The sequence below is a fragment of the Dermochelys coriacea genome, chromosome 2 (genome assembly GCF_009764565.3).
Source record: "Dermochelys coriacea isolate rDerCor1 chromosome 2, rDerCor1.pri.v4, whole genome shotgun sequence".
Lineage (NCBI taxonomy): Eukaryota > Metazoa > Chordata > Testudines > Dermochelyidae > Dermochelys > Dermochelys coriacea.
In genome coordinates, this window is record NC_050069.1 from 190908299 (window position 1) to 190926092 (window position 17794).

General features: G+C 41.7%; 1 protein-coding gene and 1 long non-coding RNA gene across 6 annotated transcripts in view; one reads left to right on the top strand and one right to left on the bottom strand.

Annotated features, from left to right (window-relative positions):
• The window catches only part of LOC119852173, a 45927-nt gene that overhangs the window by 21045 nt on the left and 7088 nt on the right, over window positions 1-17794 (top strand). Inside the window, exons 2-3 of the long non-coding RNA XR_006279277.1 lie at window positions 4436-4679; window positions 11894-12052. This is a non-coding gene — a long non-coding RNA (uncharacterized LOC119852173). The remainder of the gene's footprint in view (window positions 1-4435; window positions 4680-11893; window positions 12053-17794) is intronic.
• Window positions 1-17794, bottom strand: part of TMEM108 (transmembrane protein 108) — a 301039-nt gene that overhangs the window by 6960 nt on the left and 276285 nt on the right. For all 5 annotated transcript variants that reach the window (XM_038393189.1, XM_038393185.2, XM_043508912.1 and 2 more), the window contains one exon: window positions 11314-12429. In XM_038393189.1, the coding sequence (XP_038249117.1) occupies window positions 11314-12429 (1116 nt within the window). The remainder of the gene's footprint in view (window positions 1-11313; window positions 12430-17794) is intronic.

Genomic DNA, 17794 nt, shown 5'->3' on the forward strand with positions numbered 1-17794 from the left:
ATGATGGGGATTTTCCCTCTCTGGGCTCATTCAGTCCTTGGCCTCTCTGCTGAGACTGCCATCCAGTGTGCCAATAAGTGTTAACTGTGGTGAACGTTTATTTTTTTTTTTTTAAAAAAAGTAATGTAACATAACACTCGTATCTAAATGTACTTTATAAAAGTGGGTGTAAAACTACCGTGTTATACCAATTACACAGATGGGGAAACCGAGGCAAGAGCAGGTATAAGTGACTTGGCAGCTCACAATACTGGGAATAGAACCCAGCTCTGTTGGGTCCTAATCTAGTGTTCCGTTTACCAGAGTGCTTGGGGGTACCTACACACTGTTATCTTATTATTATCTGTATTATGGAAACACCCAGAGTGTTCCAGGACTTTCCGTTCATACAATCTAAGACAGCAACTCCCAAACTTTACTGGTTCACATACCACCTTCTTTAAAAATTGTGAAGTGAATGGATGGATCATCAAGCATGTGTACCCAAGTTTGGGAACCCCTGATCTAGGCTGTCAGATAGGAAATCCTAAATGGATGAAACAAACAAAACACAGTAGAGGTGGGTTGAAAAGATGAGGTAACAGTAAAGACAACAGAGTAGAACAGAAAAAAAAAAAATCACGGCTTCCATTTTGCCTTTTCTGTAATGTGTCTTGTATTCTAGTGAAGACTAGAAATTAGTATTGTTTAACTAATGCTGCAACATCACATTTCTTTTAGTGAGGTGTGAATCTGTTTGAATAAAATAAGAACCAACTACAGCTTTCCCTCAAAAATTTACCTGAACTCTCAGCAAAGCTTGATTGACCTTTCCCTCTCTATTATATTTCAGTTTTTGCATAGTCTCTAACTATAAGGCTAGTTTTCCAGAACTCAGATCATTCTTGTAGTTCTTTTCTGAACCCTTTCCAATTTCCATTATTATTTTTCAACTGCAAATACCAGAACTAAACAAAACATTCCAGTAATGGTCTTACTAATGCCATATACAGAAATAATACCATCTCTCTAATCCTATTTGATACTCCCCTTCTTATGCATCCAAGGGCTGTGTTTGCCCTTTTCACTATTTAATATTATTATATTACTGCATCCAGAAAAAAAAACCCCTATGTTAAAAGAACTTTAAAGCTGCAAAATCAAACACTCAAAAATTAAGAAATGCCAGACTTAAGGATATCTCTGCTACCTTAATTCTGCCTCCCTTCTGCATTATGGTAGTCTTTAGTTGCATGATCACATTGTATTTTCCACAGGATCACTGCCTCATTCAATGAATGAGTACTTATTCAATATTTCTTTTTATCCTTATTCAATGTGCGGCCCCAGACCTTATTCACCACACAAACGTTAGGTAATTTTCTTCACAATGCCCCTGTGATATTATGTGGTAGTATTATCCTCATTTTAGAACTGGGGAATTGAGACACAGAGAGATAAAGGTTACAACTGGTAAAAGTACCCACTCATTTAAGGTGCACAACTTGAGACACTGAGGGCCTGATTTTTCAGAGTACTTAACAGTTTTATAGCACATTATATATTCAGATCACAGCTGTGAATGCCCTGCCTTTCTGCAAATCTAGCTAGCACCAAGTTTCTCATGGTAGGCACCAAGAAAATGAGGAACATACAATTAGTGGCCAGCTGTGAACACTTTTTGGTTTGAGTGACTTGCCTGGCATTACATAGGAACTCTGTGGAAGAGAGAGGGATAGAATCAAATTTTCCAGGGTAGTACTGAACTGCCTTAACCATGAGATGATCCTTTCCCTCCCTGCAATCCCTTGCCTCCAACTTCTGCAACAAATTAGGAAGTAGTCCTACAGACAATAACCTCCTTCACTACACAACACTTATACATTCTCAGAGCAGGTCCAGCATGTTGCTCCTGAGGAAATTCGGCACCAAAAAATTAAATATTCTGCACACAAAAATTAAAAATGCTGTGTACAATATTTTAAAATTCTGGAAAATTCTGCTTATTTTATTTGTCAAAATAATACAATATAACCACACCATTTTTATTATTTGCTGACAAGTATTTTGAAATACATTACAAAAATAATTGAAAATGATGTGATTATACTGTTATGTTTCTGTGTTATTTTGACAATATGCAGAACTTGGCAGAATTTTAAAATATTGTGCATAGAATTTTTAATGTTTTTGTGCAGAATATTTAATTTTTTGGTGTAGTATTCCCTCAAAAGTATCAAGGTTCTGTGTGGTGCAGTCTGAGTGCAGGCAGCTCAGTGGGGGATCTAGGTGCAGGGGGGAATCTGGATGCACAGGGGCTTAGTACGGGGTTCTGGGTGCAGGGGGAATGAGACTCTGTAGGGGAGTCCAGGTGAAGGTGGTTAGGGCTGTGGTGGGGGGGGACTGGGGCTTGGTGGGGGGTCAGGGTGAAGCTGATTGGGGTTAGGTGGGGTGGGGGTCCAGGTGTGGGGGGGTTCCTGATGCAGGGGATGATGATTGGCAGGGTAGGGGATTGGGGGCTTTGTGGAAGGGGGGGTTCCCAGTGTGCAGTTGGGAGGGGTCACTGTACAGGGAGCTGCTCCCCTGTCCACCCAGAGGAAGTTTCTGGGGCTTGATCTGACCCAGTCCCAGCTGCTTCGTGCAGGGGAGGGGGAACTCCATCTCCATCCTCCCCATCTCCCGCCCAGCGGGGACTAATGTCCCTGGGTGGCCGTGGCATCCCCAGACCTCTCTCCCCGAGTGCCCGAACAGACATGTCTGAGCTGCAGAGCTGCCAGGGAGGGGTGAGTGAGTACTGGTGCAGCGGCTCTTTGCTTCCCCACAAAAAGCTTTTTCTTCAAGGAAGCAGAAAGGAATCGGGGGGGGGGGGGAGACATTTTTCTGCTGCTCCGCAGGGGCACAGAATTTCCCCAAGAGTAGCATGTGCACTGAGAGGCAAGGGAACTGTGGAAATAAGTAGTAAGAGTCTCTGCTTACAATCATAATGCCTACACATAAGTGGTGAATTAAGGTTGCATGGGCAACTCTTAAATCTGACATTTCCTAACTTTTGAGAACTTGACTTTACAACCTTACCATTCTTTTCACATTGTTTTTTAAATGTAATTTCCTGACTTTAAAAAAATTTGGGAAAAATCTAGAAATTCCATCATGTGGATGGAACCACACTGACTCCCAGCAGTATTTGGACCTTTATAGCACAGACCACTACCACTTAGCTAATGGAGTAATTGGTGGTAGTAGTAGAAGACTAAATATGGGGATCAGCTTCTAGAGGAGGATGAGACTCGCACTTTGCCAGGGGTTTCACATATATGTGCGGACAATAGAGATACGTAGAGACTCGGGACTCTTGGGTTCAGTTCCAGGTTCTGGAAAGTAATGTGTTTTTCCAAAGTTATAGACCCTTCTGTCCCAGTATCCTCCACAAGTTTATCTCTGTACACCTTTCTTCCCATCTATCCATTTCTAGTTCCTGTCCCCTCCTCCTCAGCTATAATCTTCCCTCCTATTCACACCTATATTCCACTCAGTACCCTGTCGCCCTCCCCTTCTGCTGCTTCTTTGACTGGCTCCTATCTCCCACTGCTTCCCCCCACATCTTTTGGCTACTGTTCCCCCCCCCCCCTTGAAAAAAGAACAGGAGTACTTGTGGCACCTTAGAGACTAACAAATTTATTTGACCATAAGCTTTTGTGAGCTACAGCTCACTACACTGTCTCTCTCATGCCTCACCCCTCTTCATTCTAAACCACGCTGCTTTCTTCTTCTACTCAATACCTGGCTGTCAGCAGTGGAAGCACTAGGAGCACAAGAGAGAGTGTCTCCCTGTTCTCTTTCCTGGGGTCTACTGCTATTGTGAATTGCAGGGAAAGTCCTGCTCGGCCCAGCCCCTGCAGACCCATGGTGGAGTACACACAGTTTAGTCTGCACAAAGGAGCTATGGAGGGCTGGGGCATGCTCAGTGCAGACAGAATCTTTGGAGACTTTAACAGCCATACTCTAACAAGTTTCCCTTGATCATGTGTGAGCTTAGTTGTTTTTTTTTTTTTTAAAGGCTTATACCTTGTGAAAATAGTTTTTCATGGGAACAGTAAAAGCCACATCTCACCCCCCCCCATAGACAAATTTCAAGTCCCTGCTCCAAAGCATGGAGACACTAGAGCATCTAAAAAAATAATGCACTGATTGTAAGAATAATGTGAGCAAAACACTGGATTTTTCCCTAATCTCACCCGCAGAAACAGCTCAGTTGTTTTGGCTGAAACTTTAAAAACAAAAAGCAACCCCCTTCTCCAGAAAAATTCATCCTGAAGCAAGCACCGAGAGTGGAAAATTTCAACTTAAGTGATTTAACTTTTGCAAAGTTATATGCAACTGAAAACAGGATCTTAGGAAAAAAAATGTATATATAAAGAAGACTAACCAAACTACTACTATTTCTCTTTTGTCACAGACATTGGGATGCCGCTACAGAGCTCCATGTCAGGCCGGAGATGGCTGAGAAGGAACTGAGGGGGTTGGGCCGTGCGTGTGATAGATGAGGCGCCAATGGTGCTGCAAGACAACCACTGTGCATGCGCAACCCAGACGGACGCTGCTGCTGACATTCTCCGATCAATGGCACAGGGGCGCACCAACACCTGAAGTGGAGCATCCACAGGGGGACACATCTCGAGGAACCTCAATTACTATACCAGGTGAGTAACCTTCTCTCATAATAGGAAGTGCTTAGCAACTTTAAGAATAGGTTTTACTACCTACACTGCCTATATTATTACACTATCTTAGCTATATTACTGTTATTATTGAAGTTCTTTACTGACAAACAGCTGCTTCCAGCTGGACATAGGATTCACTGCTACGGCTTATGTCTACACTACAAGTTAGGGGTGTGATTCCTCTGCTCGTAAACAGATACTTGCACTAACTCTTATTGAGCTAGCACTAGTATAAATAACAGTGTAGCTGCGGTAGTCCTCATAGCAGCAGCAGAGACACCACTGAGCCATGCCGAGTACAAATCCACCGGTTTCAGGCAGGTTTGGACTCTGCATGGCTCAGCTGTGCCTCTGCTGCTGCTACCAGTGCCACTGTGGCTACAGTGTATTTATACTAGCGCTTGACCGATGGGCGCTCGCGTGAGTATGTGTGCATGAGCGGGGGAATCACACCCCTAGCGAGTAGTGCGGAAACAGCCTAAATCTCAGTCTGATCTCGCTTACAGTGGTGCAATACATCTGCATGAAACAGGGTGAGCTCGGAATCAGGGCCAGAGTATCTATCTCTTGGGAGAACTAGACCCCAGGACAAACTTTTGTAAATTCTTCACTGAAGGTTGGCAAAAGACACTTTTGAGCATTCCCCAATCGATGAAATATGAGCTAGGCAGAGCTGGATCCAAGGCAATACTTCATACATTCTTGGGTTCTGCTGATGTTTCCACACTGCAAGCCAGCCTCCCTCTCACATTTTCTGTCATCAGCAGAACTGGCTACAGGAATGTACTGCTGTGTGTCCTACGGCCAGATTTGTATTCTTCTACATTTAATCATCTCACTTGGTAATTACAGAAGGATTTTTTTTCACTTTTTTTTTTTTTTTTTTTTTTTAAAGAACTTGGCACTTGAGGGATCAGTGATGTGAGTTTTAAAATCATTTCACAACACATCCTGCATTGCAGCTGGGAGTGCGAGAGAGACCAAAAAAAATGTTCAAAGCTGCCTGAAGGACATCACAAAAAACGGTGACAAGTTGAAAATAGCGATCTCATTGTTATGTGGCACTTTGGGAACATAACAATATTTAGCCCTTTTTATCTGTGGGTCTCAAAGGGGAGTTATTAGTCTTACCCTCATCGTCTAGCTGGTAAAACTCAGGCACTGAAGCAACTCTCACAAGGTCACATAGAAGAGCTGGACATAAACCCCCAGTCCACAAATTCCCAGGCTGGGGTACTAAACTATTGTGTGTCATGATAGGTGATACTGTGCATTGATTGATGCAGTTAACCACTGAATGGCATTCCCTGTCATATGCCAGGGAGACCTAAGAAGTTTGATGTAGCCCTGAAAACAAGTACTTGTAGATTTGGTGGATATTGTGACACTGTCACCTTTACATTAGCTATGGTCTGAGATAGCAGTGTTCAGATATGGATTGGAATTAGGTTTATAGTGGGTTTTGGTTTTAGGCCAGACTAAGGCTAGGGTGCTGGTTCACATTTGAGTTGGGGAGATCCTATGCTACTCTCTTGCCTCCTGATCTTGGCAAATTTCCGTCTGATGAGTGGGATCAATGAAAATTTAGGTGGCTACTTGAGGATTTTTAATCCCCTGGGGACAAGCAGTGCAGTTCCTGCCAAAACCCTCATGACTCCTCTTCCCTTGGACTTGTGGAGATGAGAACTGCAGGAGCTGTGTAGTTTCCCCTTCTTCTGGTTCCATGGGGTAGGAAAGTGAAGGCACCTCCAGAGGCTCCTTAGTTAGCGGTAGATCCACATAATGTAGAGAAAACCACTCCTGATAGGTAATCTAGCTGGCCCTCATGGTAACAATTGTGGATGCTAGAAGTTGAGTATGTGGGTCATGCTCTGTATGTGGGGCATCAGAGCAGTGATGTCTCCGCCTCCCACTATATTGTATGTTTCTGTACCTATGCACAAAAGAACTACTTCTCAAAGAAGGCCCTTCTAGGGGTCTCATCAGTTACCTGGGGAAAAGTGCTGCTCCTGCAGGTTTATATGATTAGTAGTAGAGATTATAAGTGTCATGCTCCTCGAGAAAAATGTGTGCATTTGCTTTGTGAAAGCATCCTCAAGAGTCAATTGATTTGAGAGGTGTTGTTCTAGAAAGCTTCATTTGTGGGCAAATGAGGTTCTGTAGCTGGGCACCACCTGAAGTAGAGGGAATGATACTTTACACACAGTGTGACAACAGAAAGCCTTTGGAACGTGCTGGAAAGTTCTCAAATTTTGTTTTTGCTAAATCTGCAGGCCTACTGATGGAACACACTTATCCTCATTGAGGTGGGAGCTGGGTTAATTTGACTCCTGCCTCTCTCTCTCTCTCTCTCCTCTCCTTCTGTTGTGCAAAGGCACCAATTCCCTCCCCACACCTGTTTCTTCTTTCCTTTCTTTAGGGAGTTGGGAATGCCAAGTGCTGGCAGGCCCAACCTGTATCTCAGCAGATAGGGAGACTCGTACGCCCTGGCAAACTTCTCAGCATGTAACTGTTGGTTCAGTGCCAGTTTCTACACCTCTGTCCAGCCCTCCCAATTCATGCTGCCTTCACCCTGCTGGTTCCCCATCAGAGCTCAGAGCTGGGAACCAGTAGCTGAAGAACACCCTTAACAAAAGTCCTGCCTCTCAATCTTCCTTTCCCTTATCTTCCTTCCCCTTACTCACTGCTCAGTTCTGCACCTAAGTTGTTGAACACCTTAGAATGGGCCAGTGGCCTAAGAATTTAAGATTCGATAGACTTGACTTGGAACTGAGTCAAAACGCACTATATTTTCCCACCCCTTATCACCCAAAAGGGGAGATGGACTGCATTCAGTTTATTTTGCACACTGCATATAGCTGTGAGACCTTTTCATTGCAACAACACCCCTTGAAGATACCCATAGCAAATCTGTTAGTTGTAGGTCATTTTTTTTTACTATACTATAACGTGTTCCTTAACATCAAATTCTGAAGTTAATCTTTTCTCAAAATTAGGAACAACCACTACTTTTCATCGATAGTTACCTCTGCCTGGAGATTGGAATGAAGGGCTTTATATATTTGTTTGTAAACACCTTGTTTCCTGAAGATGGCAGCAATGTCTTTACTATGCAATACACCCAGTTTTGTAGCAGAGCTACAGTACCAACTGTTCATTTCCATTGTGTCTGAGGATACATATGAGCATGTAAGAGGTTCAGAAGACAACGCTTCCTCGGTTGTGAAATGGAAGGGCCTGTTGTAGCTCCCTGGTGCCATCAAGGAAAATGTTCTTTTCATTTTAATATGACAGGCAAAATAACTCACAAGGGCAGTCATACACATTGTGAATGGCGTGTACTGTTGCTTGAGAGACTTCCTTAGAAATACAATGGTAGCAGATCAGTGTGCAGAGTTAGCGCTAATGAGAGCTATGTATTACTATTATGTTCATTTCACATCACTCATGTAGTGAGATTTGAGTCCCAGGCCTGCTGCTTGGCAGTGTTCAGTGCTGAAGCTAAAGTAACATTTGCATCCAGCAGGTAAAAAGAGACTGTGGTGCTTTTGTGTGCAGAGGTGGTTAAATCTTTAAGGCAATGAAAAGAAAGCAAAGGAACTCTGAACTTTTGACCGGAGAAAAGTATGTGAGAGCTGCAATGTGGAGAATCACTTCTGCCACTATATCTAGATAATGCCTGACCCTTCAGAACATTTAAAAATGAATTTACTGCCAGAGTGACAACACTGGGGACTAATTATCCATGCAGCAGGTACAGCTTGAGCAAGTTTCCTCACATCATCCCACCAACGTGCCTCGACCCTGACTTGGAGAGATGATTTTTCATGCCCATTACAGCCACTGACTTTCTGTTGAGGCTGAAGAAAAGCTGAGCAGGTGCTGCAATGGATTTGGCAGGAACACATGTCTCTGCTAGAAAATTATCTGAAAAGTGGCCACCAAATGTTAAAAGTTCTCTGTTTCAAAAGCAACTTAGACCTGGTCTACATGCAGTTTGTACCGGTATAATTGCAGGTGGGGAACGCATTGCGTTTTTTTGTTGTTGTTTTTTTAACTGGTACAACTTATAGTGCAGATGCAGTTATAGGTGTATAAAGGTGCATTATACTGATACAGTTTATTCCCTTTCCTTTATGGGAATAAGCTGTGCCACTCTAAGCACATATATGTTAATATAACTGAATCCACCCTTAGGGGGGTTGTACCACTTTAATTATATCAGTGTAGTTAAAACAGCACAACTTTTTGTATGTAGATTTAAGCCCAGATCCTTCAATGTGTTTAGGTGCCTAACTCCCACTGAAATCAATGGGAGTTAGGCACCTAAACACCTTGGAGGATATGAGCCTAAGTCATGAAAAGTCAATGGGACTTAGGCTCTTTAGTTATTATCTGCATTTGAGAATGGTGCCCTCTCACTATTGCTGTAGGCCAAATTCAAAACAATATATGACTTGTTGAAATCACAGCTTGCAATATAAGAGATGTAAAAATATAGTGTATATGAGCACATATTACAGTATCTGTTACAGTAAAATAGTTTAAGAAACTAATTGATAATGAGAAGTCCTTCAAAAAGACTCTTTAGATGCTGCTTGCTGTTAGCACTCAGACAGATGCTTTACCCAGGGCTTTAATATACTTTTCTTTCTGATTTCTAGTTCAAGACCCGTCCTTAGAAATATTTTCTGGTCCTGACAGAATTTCTACCTGTCCATATACGTGTTTCTAGCTTTAGCAGGTCATGATATATTGGCCCTTAAAAAAATCACATTTTTTATTATACTTGCTTCTCTCTCTCTCTCTCTCACACTCTCACATACACACTTACTTCAATTCCAACATTATTTTCGCAATCAGCCAGAATTAGGCCCTGTCTCCACTACCATTTTAACTACATTTGTAATTAGTAACAAAATTGGATCTAAATATAGCTTGTATATAACATAACAGGGTTAATGCTCAGGAGCCATGGTTGCTAACAGTTGTTTCATCCACGCTGGCAAATGTTTATGTTCCTGTGTTTGACACACTTCTATTTGCATTGTCGATGGACCCACTTAACTGTGCTTTTGTGATCAGTTTGGTGGAACCTCCATCTCAGCTCTGTATATAGTAGAACATCACAGCGTATATTGTCTCAGATTGCTTGTGTCACCCAGTGTGTGTGCTGTCAGGGCACTATCTCCTGCTGAAGTACTATTTGTAGATTTCACGGCCAGAAAGGACCAGTGAGATCATCTAGTCCAATGGTTCTTAACCTTTACCGCAGCCTGCACCCCTCTGGTTCTCAAATATGTTCTCGTACCCCTTTTCAGAAATCATTGAAGTAGGTCATTATTTAAACCTAGATATATTTTTTGTTTGTATATTACAGTAACTGTTAAAAATGTATAATGTTAATAAATACATAGGTTTGATGAAACAAAGTAGTTGTACTTACGTGCCTGTGCTTAATTTGTGTTCTGATGATTTACCTTATAAAAAAATTTGGCGTGTCTCGCACCCCCAGAAAGGGCATCATGCACCCCCCAGGGGTGCGTGCACCCCAGGTTAAGAACCACTGATCTAATTCGATTTCTCATATAACACAGACCATAGAATTGTCCACAAAATAATTCCTAGAGCATATATATTAGAAAAACATTCAATCTTGATTTAAAAATTGCCAGTGATAGAGAATTTGCCAAGACCCTGGGTAAGTTCTTTGAGTGGTTAATTACTATGGGATACATTTTAGACTTTCTCAGAATGTACTGATACGAATAGTTACATAGTGGACAGACAAGTGTGGTCGACATAGTTTAGTGTTGTGAAAAAGCTTCTGGGTAGACATAGTTCAAACATTTTTGTTATAACTGGGTCAGATTAGAAGGTCACAAATTGGTTATGGAAACATGATTTGTACTTGTAGTGTATATAGGGCTTTAGAAATTAATACTTAGTATTGTTTGAAAGCTAACAATGTCTTTGTTTTCTAGACATCATCAGATAAAACTATGTCAGAATTAAAATGGAGAAAGAAAGCAAGATGTTAATAAGAATAATGTGATTTTTTAAAGTCCAATGGCTCACAAACTGCCTGTGATAAATACTTCAGTATCTTCTGGAACACTAGATTTTCAATGGTATAATCTTTAAAGCTATCACTGGTCCTTCAGTCCAGCAGTACTCTGAAGTACTGCTCCAAGGCTGAATATAACAATTCCAAGATTTTGGACCTGGAATTTTTTATCCCTGATTTAGACATTTTCGAAGTAAGCCTGCTTTGCCTTCCTATAAGGTCCAGACTTTATGTGAATGAACTGGCGAGTTATGATACCCTCTATTGAATGGCCCCCAGAGAGGATAACTTATTTGCTTATTAATCCCAGCAAAGGGAGTTTGCCTTTAGCTCAAGTGTTTCGCCTGCATTTTGGAGCTGAGAGAATAGAATACTGGTGTATTCTAGTCTTGGCTACTTAAATCAGAGAATGTATTATTTATCTGAACATTGCTTGTCATCTATTTCATATGAATGTGTTACACTGCCAATGCTAAGCTCCCCAGCCAATACTTGTCCCATCAGGCATCTCAAAGAAGGAAAAAAGAAAAGAAGTAATTAACTCACAACATGAAGATATAGGTACACTGATAGCCAGAATGATCCAGACAATGTCCACCTTGGTGAGACAAATGGTTGCTCTGTGCTGGGGTTTATCCCCCTCAGTGACATGGGAAATATTCCCGGGCATGCCAGGCTTCCAGGTTCCAGCAGGCACCAGTCTGTTTAGAAAGTTTCCCGTTGCTGTGGAGCCAGCTGTTGAAATGGAGCCAGCCAACCTTGTGGTGGGTGCTGTGGAGAGAGCCTGATTGGATAAAGTAGCATTATTCACCATGTTGTGCTGCGTCATGGAGGTTCCTTTAGGGTTTCCCATTGTAGGTGATGAAATGTTGACATCAAAGCTGGTCTGAACTGAATGACCTGCTGTTGTTGCAGTTCCAGGGCTGGCAAACAAAGGTATATTTGTACCTGGACTCAAGGTTACCCAAGAGTTATTTTTGCTCAGGATATCCCATATATCATAGTGTGTGGATTTAAAAGGCACCGACACTGTTTTGGGATCAGTCGATGGGCCAGCTGTTGGAGGAGTAAGATCTGCTCTCTGCATAACTAGCCATGTTCCATTTACCAGCTCTGCTTTTTTAAGGCCTTCCAAGGTGTTGCTGTGAAGAGAAGAGCTTGAGTCTGTTGTCGTTGCTGGCCTGGTACTATTGGGATCATCGGCGGCTGCAATCTGGGGCTGAAATGGATGGTTAGTGAATGGGCGCCTCGAAGTAGGAAAGGGAGAGTGCAGTGCTGTCTTTAGGTAAGGCTCTGTAGAGTCTGTGAAGTTGCCTTTGAAAATCTGAAATATTTTCCCCTTTGGGCGAGTCTGTCCTGAATACAAAGCACTCTGGTTGTATAAATGATATGTTTCCATTTTGCCAACGTGATGGCTGCTGGTTGCTTGCTTCTGGTCAATGGTAGGGGCAGGTATCTCCATTGGGCGAGCTGAATGAAGAGTTGAATGAGTAGTTGTGGGAACGGGTCCTGTTGTGCGATGGCCTTTGTGTCGAGGTGTTATCCCCATGGCTGTGATAGTGGTAGTGTCTGTCAGGAGGCCCTGAGACGATGATACACTCGGAGGCAGTATCTGAACAGCAAACACCAGCTCTTCTGTCAGTGCCAAGATCAGTAGAACACCTTGAGAAAAGGACATAGAAAGGTATTGAAATGAAAACCACAGAGATACAGACTAAAATCCCTATTATTGTGTGTGCATGCTTTCCTTATTCAAGCTTTCATGGTATTTTACAAGTTAGTTCACTATAATTTATCAGGTATGCATACATTAGGTAAAGAGATTGCAGTGAGAGCCTTAGGAAGACACCAAAGCATTAAGTTATAGTGCAGCAGAAAAGTTCACGACTAACCGTAATCTTCACCTCCTTCTCTAAGAAATCAAGAAGTGGGGAGAGCCTAAAGGAAGGGACATGGGAAAGAGAGCCTAAAGGAGCTCTTATTCTTATTCTTATTGAGGGAGGATTCCTCTAGTGTGGGAACTCAGGAAGGCAGCTGTAAGGTTACCTTCTGACCCTAGCATAAGGGCCAGGCCAGAGGCAGGGCTGGGAGTAGGAGGAGGGGTGTGTCCTGGGCAGGGCTGGAACATGTAGATTCCAGGCAGTGCTGTCACTCTGAGTCGCCTGCAGAAGGTGCTGTAATTCGGCTACTCTAGCCCCTGGAGCAGCCCAGGATCTGGAGGTGCAAAAATGGTTTAAAGCCACCTTAGTTTCCCACCCGCTGGGCTGCAAGATCTGGGTGGGCTCCTGGCATGTAGTAGAAGGGGGAATAAGCATCACACAGAGCCCCTAACATATGGTGGAGGGGGTGGGAGGAGTCCCTGAAATAGATAGGAATGGGAAGATGGCACATGGGGAGCTGGTGGGGAGGGATCTGAGGAGTCACCGGTGTGTCCAATGTGCTCGGCCAATAGAAGCTTTAGAGTGTACCCTTAGGGGGTTGCAATTAAAACAACATATTTTCAATTTTATTTGTGCCCAGGAGCACACCCTTCCAGACAGCTGCCCACTTTGTTGTGAGCCTGCTGTGGTTTTTAGCCTCCTTGTTCTTTGGCTAAGATTGTTAAGCATCAGTAGTGATTTAGGATGTCTCTGTTTTTGAGTGCCAAACTGGAGATGCCTTAAAGAGATCTGATTTTTTGAGTAGGTGGATGGCTCAACGCTTTCTGAAACTCAGATCTCTTTAACATGTCTAAAGTTGGGCACAGAGAAATTGAGACACCCAAAATCACTGGTCACTTTTGAAAATCTTGCCTTTTACCTACAGTGTCTGAGAAGTGCAAAACATTCAAACACTCTAATATGGGCAAATTCAAAAGACCACAGTTTTGAAACTACAGTATTATTAGGCTTCCAATATTGACCCAATACAGTCAACGTCTGTTTTAACTTTTATATGGATGTTTGAATGATCATTTCCTGTGCTTATACATGTTGTGGAATTTAGGGTAGGCTTTTGCCCTTCCCACCCCCCAGGAAGTGACTATTAGCTCATGAAAAGTGACACTGGCGATGTGAATTCTTGTGTTTCTCTCTAATCCAGATAACAGTAACAGTAGAAGCCCCTACCCTGTTCTGCTGATGTACCTTTATGTCACTATAACTTGCAGGAACCACACTGATGCCATGTCTCCATTTGCTGAAATTGTCAACTACCTTTGTGGATGCCTGCCCACTAGAAATGCACTGAGAAAACCAATTCATTTTTCAGAGGCCATTGGCCACCACTAGATGGCACTACTAAACTGGTCTGCATTAGAACCAGTGATCCTGAGAGGAAAGGCTCCATAGCCTATAACCAACCCACTGAGCTAAATGTTTTGCACTTCTTGGACACCAAATTAATCCATTTTAATCCTTGCAATTTTAAGCCTTCCAGGCAGCAGTGTGGGGGACACACACAACCTCCTATGAGAGCACTATTAAAAGCCATTTTGATGTTAATTCACTTGGGAGTAATTTCTCACCACTGAAAAATGAAACCTCTGTAGAATGGGGCTCATGAGCATCAAGGAAGATGCTGCATTATAACTTCCACTGGGGTCCCTGGAAACTGCTGGGATTAGTTATTTTGATTTTTGTTTTATACAAATGCCATACTAAAGGATGCCCATCCCGAGCCCTTGAAAAGAAAGGACAGAGGAGATATAAAGTAAAAAACCCCTAAAACAAAAAACAAAAAAACCCACATTAAAAAAAAACCCAGCCACCAAAGTAGTAGCACTTTTTCCTCCTGCCCTACCACACGCTAGTTGATCACAAGCCACGTAACCCATACAGCTTAGAACTGCCTCATTGTAGTTTCCCCACCCTAAACGGCCTTATCCCTCCACTCATGCTCACTCAATATGCATTGCTGTCTGTACAGGAGGTCAACAAATTGACTTTAAAATACAGTGTATAAGACTGTAATACAAATAACTAGGGCTGTTGATTAATCACAGGTAACTCACACGATTAACTCAAAAAAATTAATCGCGATTAATCGCAGTTTTAATTGCACTGTTAAACAATAGAAAACCAATTGAAATTGATTAAATATTTTGGATGTTTTTCTATATTTTCAAATACGTTGATTTCAATTACAACACAGAACACAAAGTGTACAGTGCTCACTTTATATTATTTTTATTACAAATATTTGCACTGTAAAACTGATACAAGGAATAGTATTTCAGTTCACCTCATACAAGTACCGTAGTGCAATCTCTTTATCCTGAAAGAGCAACTTACAAATGTAGATTATTTTTTTACATAACTGCAATCAAAAACAAAACAATGTAAATCTTTAGAGCCTACAAGTCCACTCAGTCCTACTTCTTGTGCAGCCACTGGCTAAGAGAAACAGTGGCAGATATTTATGGGAGATAATGCTGCCCGCTTCTTATTTACAATGTCATCTGAAAATGAGAACAGACCTTTGCATGGCACTTTTGTAGCCAGCATTGCAAGGTATTACGTGCAAGATATGCTCAATGTTTGTACGCTCCTTCATGCTTTGGCCACCATTCCAGAGGACATGCTTCCATGCTGATGACGCTCGTTAAAAAAATATGTTAATTTAATTTGTGACTGAACTCCTTGGGGGAGAATTGTATGTCTCCTACTCTGTTCTACCCACATTCTGCCATATATTTCATGTTATAGCAATCTCAGATGGTGACCCAGCATGTTGTTCTAAGAACACTTTCACTGCAGATTTGACAAATGCATAGACCCCAATGTGAAATTTCTAAAGATAGCTACAGCACTTGATCCAAGATTTAAGAGTCTGATGTGCCTTCCAAAATCTGAGAGGGACGAGGTGTAGAGCATTCTTTCAGAAGTCTTAAAAGAGCAACATTCTGATGCGGAAACTACAGAACCCAAATCAACCTTCTGTTGGTGGCATCTGACTCAGATGATGTAAATGTAAACAAACTAGTTTGTCTGAGCGATTGGCTGCATAAGAAGTAAGACTGAGTGGATTTGTAGGCTCTAAAGTTTTATATTGTTTTGTTTTTGAATGCAGTTTTTTTGTATATAATTCTACATTTGTAAGTTCAACTTTCATGATAAAGAGACTGCACTAGTATTTTTCAGTTCATCTAATACATTTCTTTTTTTACAGTGCAAATATTTAATCAAAAATAAATATAAAGTGAGCACTGTACACTTTGTATTTTGTGTTATTGAAATCAATGTATTTGAAAATGTAGACAACATCCCATAATATTTAAATAAATGGTATTCTATTATTGTTTAACAGAGCGATTAATTTTTTTTAATTGCGCGATTAATGGCGATACATTTTTTTAATTGCTTCACAGCCCTACAAATAACCTTCTAGTGACTGACGCAGATGTTAGCGAATGCTTTTCACTTCTGAAATAAAGTAAATAAATAAACTTCACAGAGAAGCCCCAACCTGGTATCTTGCTCTCCACCCCTAACCAGAAAGGAAGACGCTTGATCGGAGTGAAAAATATACTATTGTAGAACAATGAGATGCTTCCAACAGACAGGAATACCCATGGAGCACCACTCGGTGAAATGCAGTGAAATTTTTCTGACTGCAATACCATGAGGTCAAGGTCAAGGCAGATAGTTCAGTGATCATATGGCTAATATTTCATGCCAAGACAAGTAGCTGCAGGAGAACAATTTAAAAGGGAAGAATGAAGATTTGTTTTGGATTCTGGAGATAATGTTTCAGAAAAGTTCTGGGATACTGCTCTAAACACATAAGGTGAAGTGTGTTATGATATAACTCCTGTTAATTTTGGAAGTTGCATGAATAACAGCCTCCAGCCACACTCTTGACTGTACATTGGATTTTCCTTAATTTGTAACAAAGGACATAGTTGCCAGCTATGCTGCATACAAAGCAGCAGAGCTAGAACCTCTGGTCTCCCTCTCCAAAAACACATACCTCTATCATTTAAGTTAATTAGGAATCAGTGTTGCCAGACATTAGGATTTATAACCTTTGTAGCCCAGTCAGAGGAAGTAACAGGACTGACACTTCATTTATCAAGGACTTTTTTTTTTCAATACAAAACAGAACCAAAAATCAAAACCTTTGGCTTTCAAAAATTGTCAATTACAAAAACTAATTTTTGAAAACTACTTCACACCGCTTTATATGGTTGAAAACCAGAAACAATATTTTGGTTTAAAAGACATTTTTCATTGAAAAAATATTTCAACCAGCTCTAGCTACACTATGGATCCACCTCCTCCGCATTTAAACAGAGCTCCAGCAGCTGGAGTTCCAGTTCAGCACTTGGGAAACAGTCAGTCTGGGTTGATTCCATGTCCACAAAACACAGAACTCTATAATTGCCATCTAACCCATAGCTCCTCTGCTCCACCAGAAGTTACCCATTGAACTAAAGGCGAACCTCTGAAGATCCTAGTTTCTATCCCTGATGCTTACATATACAGTTCAGATATTAATCATGGCACATGTCGGTATGCACACATACCGTAGGTTAAGGACAGGTTTCCCTTTTTTTTTGGATATGGACTCCAGCTGCTCAAGGCACAGCTTCATATATCTGGGGGAGTATACAGTGTACTGCCCAGTGTGTATACGTACCACTGCCATCTAGCAATAGAATGCCAAAACTGTATTAGAGCTCCAGCCACCAGAGGGCAATGTAATCAGACACTAAGAAGACACAAGTCTAAATACTGCAAGAGCCAGAGAGTCCTAGTGGCTAGGAGACCTGTGTTCTATTTCTGGCTCTAGCACTGTCCATGCCCCAGTTGTAAAATGGGGATAATGATACTTACCTCTTTTGTAAAGCACATTGAGATCTAAAGTACCACATAAGAGCTAGTATAACACTACAGGAGGCTCCCCGTTAGCTTGAGAGGCAGATGCTGAAAATGTTGGTACTGAAAGCTCTGCATGGGCACAAGGTCTGATGCCACGTGTCTCCAGTTTAAGTGGTGACTTGTGTCTGTACCATGGACTTTTTAAAATGGGATTCAGAAAATATGAT